At 55.4% G+C, this 2,154-nt stretch overlaps 1 protein-coding gene across 1 annotated transcript in view; it reads left to right on the plus strand.

Moving 5' to 3' along the window:
- The window catches only part of ACE (angiotensin I converting enzyme), a gene marked incomplete at its 5' end in the record, with an annotated part of 29,837 nt that overhangs the window by 20,248 nt on the left and 7,435 nt on the right, over positions 1–2,154 (plus strand). Inside the window, 2 exon segments of the mRNA XM_009320429.1 lie at positions 1,468–1,612; positions 1,951–2,049. Coding sequence (XP_009318704.1) covers positions 1,468–1,612; positions 1,951–2,049 — 244 coding nt within the window.

Below are 2,154 nucleotides of genomic sequence, written 5' to 3' on the forward strand. Positions count from 1 at the left end.
CCCCGTCTGTCTCCCCCCCCAGCCACCTCAAGAAAATCGGTCTCCTCAGCAGTGCCACTGAGGATGCAGGTATGGCATCCACCCTGGGGAGCTGGGTGGCCTGGAGGGCTCAGGCACTGCTTGTGGCACCAGGAAGGGTTTGGGACATGCCATGGTGGGCTGCAGTCTGGCAATGCAACCCAGAGCAGGCAAGACCCCATGGCTGATGTATGCTTTTCACCACGCTTGGCTCCACAACCCCTTCTTGTCTCCATGGATCCATGTGGGAACCTTCATGGCTCCATCCTCTTCACCCCTGAGGGCAGGAAGGATGCTCTCCAGAGCTTGTCTGTGCCCTTCCCTTCTCCATCAGAGCCCCAAACCTGAAAGCAGCATCTTTGTGCTTGATCAGCTTTGACCTTTCCACTGTTCCCCCTTCCCTTGCCAAGAAACATCCACCCCAGGAGCTCCCGGTGTAGCTCTGTGGAGGTGGCACTGAGCGCTTACGTGCACAGTCACGAGGACAGTCAGCAGGTGACGTTTCTGCCTGCCAGCTGGCGCAGCGGAGGAGGACTTGTCACCACAGGGCACTGCCCGGCTTGGCAAGTGTCTCTCCCCCCGCCCAACGTCTCTCAGCTGACATGTCAAAGCAGACGGCGGCAGAGGAAACCAAGCATTCGCAGATTCCTGCCGCAGGCGGCTGCTTTGCGGAGGAGGGACAGTCCTGAGATCCTCCTGCCTTGTCATTAAATACGTTTCATGACAGGGAGGCCATCACAGCAGCCAAGAACATTGGGCCGATGCTGCATAAACACCACGTAGCAGATGGTCCCTGCCTCAAGGCATCGCCACCCGACTCACCAGCCCTTGGCAGCCATGCCACCATAGCGATGGCAGCCAATAGCCCCTCAGGGCAGTGCTGCCAAGGGGCAGCACTCTGACCCCACGGTTTCAGCTGGGTCTCCAGCAGGTCTTTGTACAAGCTTCCTTCCCCGGGTTTCCTCAAGGCAATGGGGAAAGCAGATGTCACCATCCCCTGTGCTCCCCATGATATGGTGGTGACTATCCCAGAGTTGGCTCGGGTTCTGGGTCTAAACCATGAGAGCCTTTGCAGTGGTGTGACAGCCCTGCAGATCAACCCCCCTTCACCCTGAGGCCCCAGAGTGAATGTGTGAAGAGGGAACCACTAGAGTTACACTCACCAAAGACCTTCTCTGAGAGCCAGGCTGAAGGCAAGGGGACACCGCGCTTGTCACTCCCATTGTCCCCACTCAGTAAAAAGGCACATGTTACCCCAAGTAGGAGCTGTATCTAGAGAAACCTCCTGTGTCCTACACAGCCTTCTCTAGGGAGCAAAATTATATATTGAAATGCTGTCCCCATTTCTCATCCAGACCTGCTCACCTTCTTGCCCACAAAAAGTCTAGTGGCGATAGTGTTGCCCAGCCAGACTCCTTCCCAACCTGGCTCAGGCTCTGTTTCATGCAGAGAGCAACATCAACTATCTGCTGAAGATGGCCTTGGAGAAGATCGCCTTCCTGCCCTTCGGATACCTGATCGACCAGTGGCGCTGGAATGTGTTCAATGGCCGCACGCCCCCGAACCGTTACAACTATGACTGGTGGTATCTGAGGTAGAGGACAGTCACCAGGGGTGGATCGAGGTGTGGAAGCTGGGTGTGTGCAAGGAAGGAAGAAAGCAAAGAAGAAAGGAAGGAAGGAAAAAAGGAAAAAGTAGCCATGGAGATGGCTGGAGAATGATGGATAGCTGGGTGGGTGGGATGGATGGGTAGATGAGTGGGTGGGTGGATGCATGGATGGATGGATGGATGGATGGATGGATGGATGGATGGAAATACATGGAAGCGCACTCTAATTATGTAGATTTCTTAAGCCTTCCCTTCCCATTCCCTGCCTTGGTTCATCTGCCTCCCTCTTTCCAGCTAATGCTCTTGTTCCCTGTTGTCTGCAGAACCAAATACCAGGGTATCTGTGCTCCGGTTTCAAGGAATGAAAGCAACTTTGACCCTGGAGCAAAATACCACATCCCTGGGAACACCCCTTACATCAGGTAAAGGAGGTGCTGATGAGGGGACGGAGGCTTGGGGAGCAGGGGGAGTGGTGGCTCAGCTCTGTGGGCAGGGACTGGGAGGCATTGCGCCTGCTGGAGAGTAAG

Source organism: Pygoscelis adeliae, unplaced genomic scaffold (assembly GCF_000699105.1).
Source record: "Pygoscelis adeliae isolate BGI_AS28 unplaced genomic scaffold, ASM69910v1 Scaffold203, whole genome shotgun sequence".
Lineage (NCBI taxonomy): Eukaryota > Metazoa > Chordata > Aves > Sphenisciformes > Spheniscidae > Pygoscelis > Pygoscelis adeliae.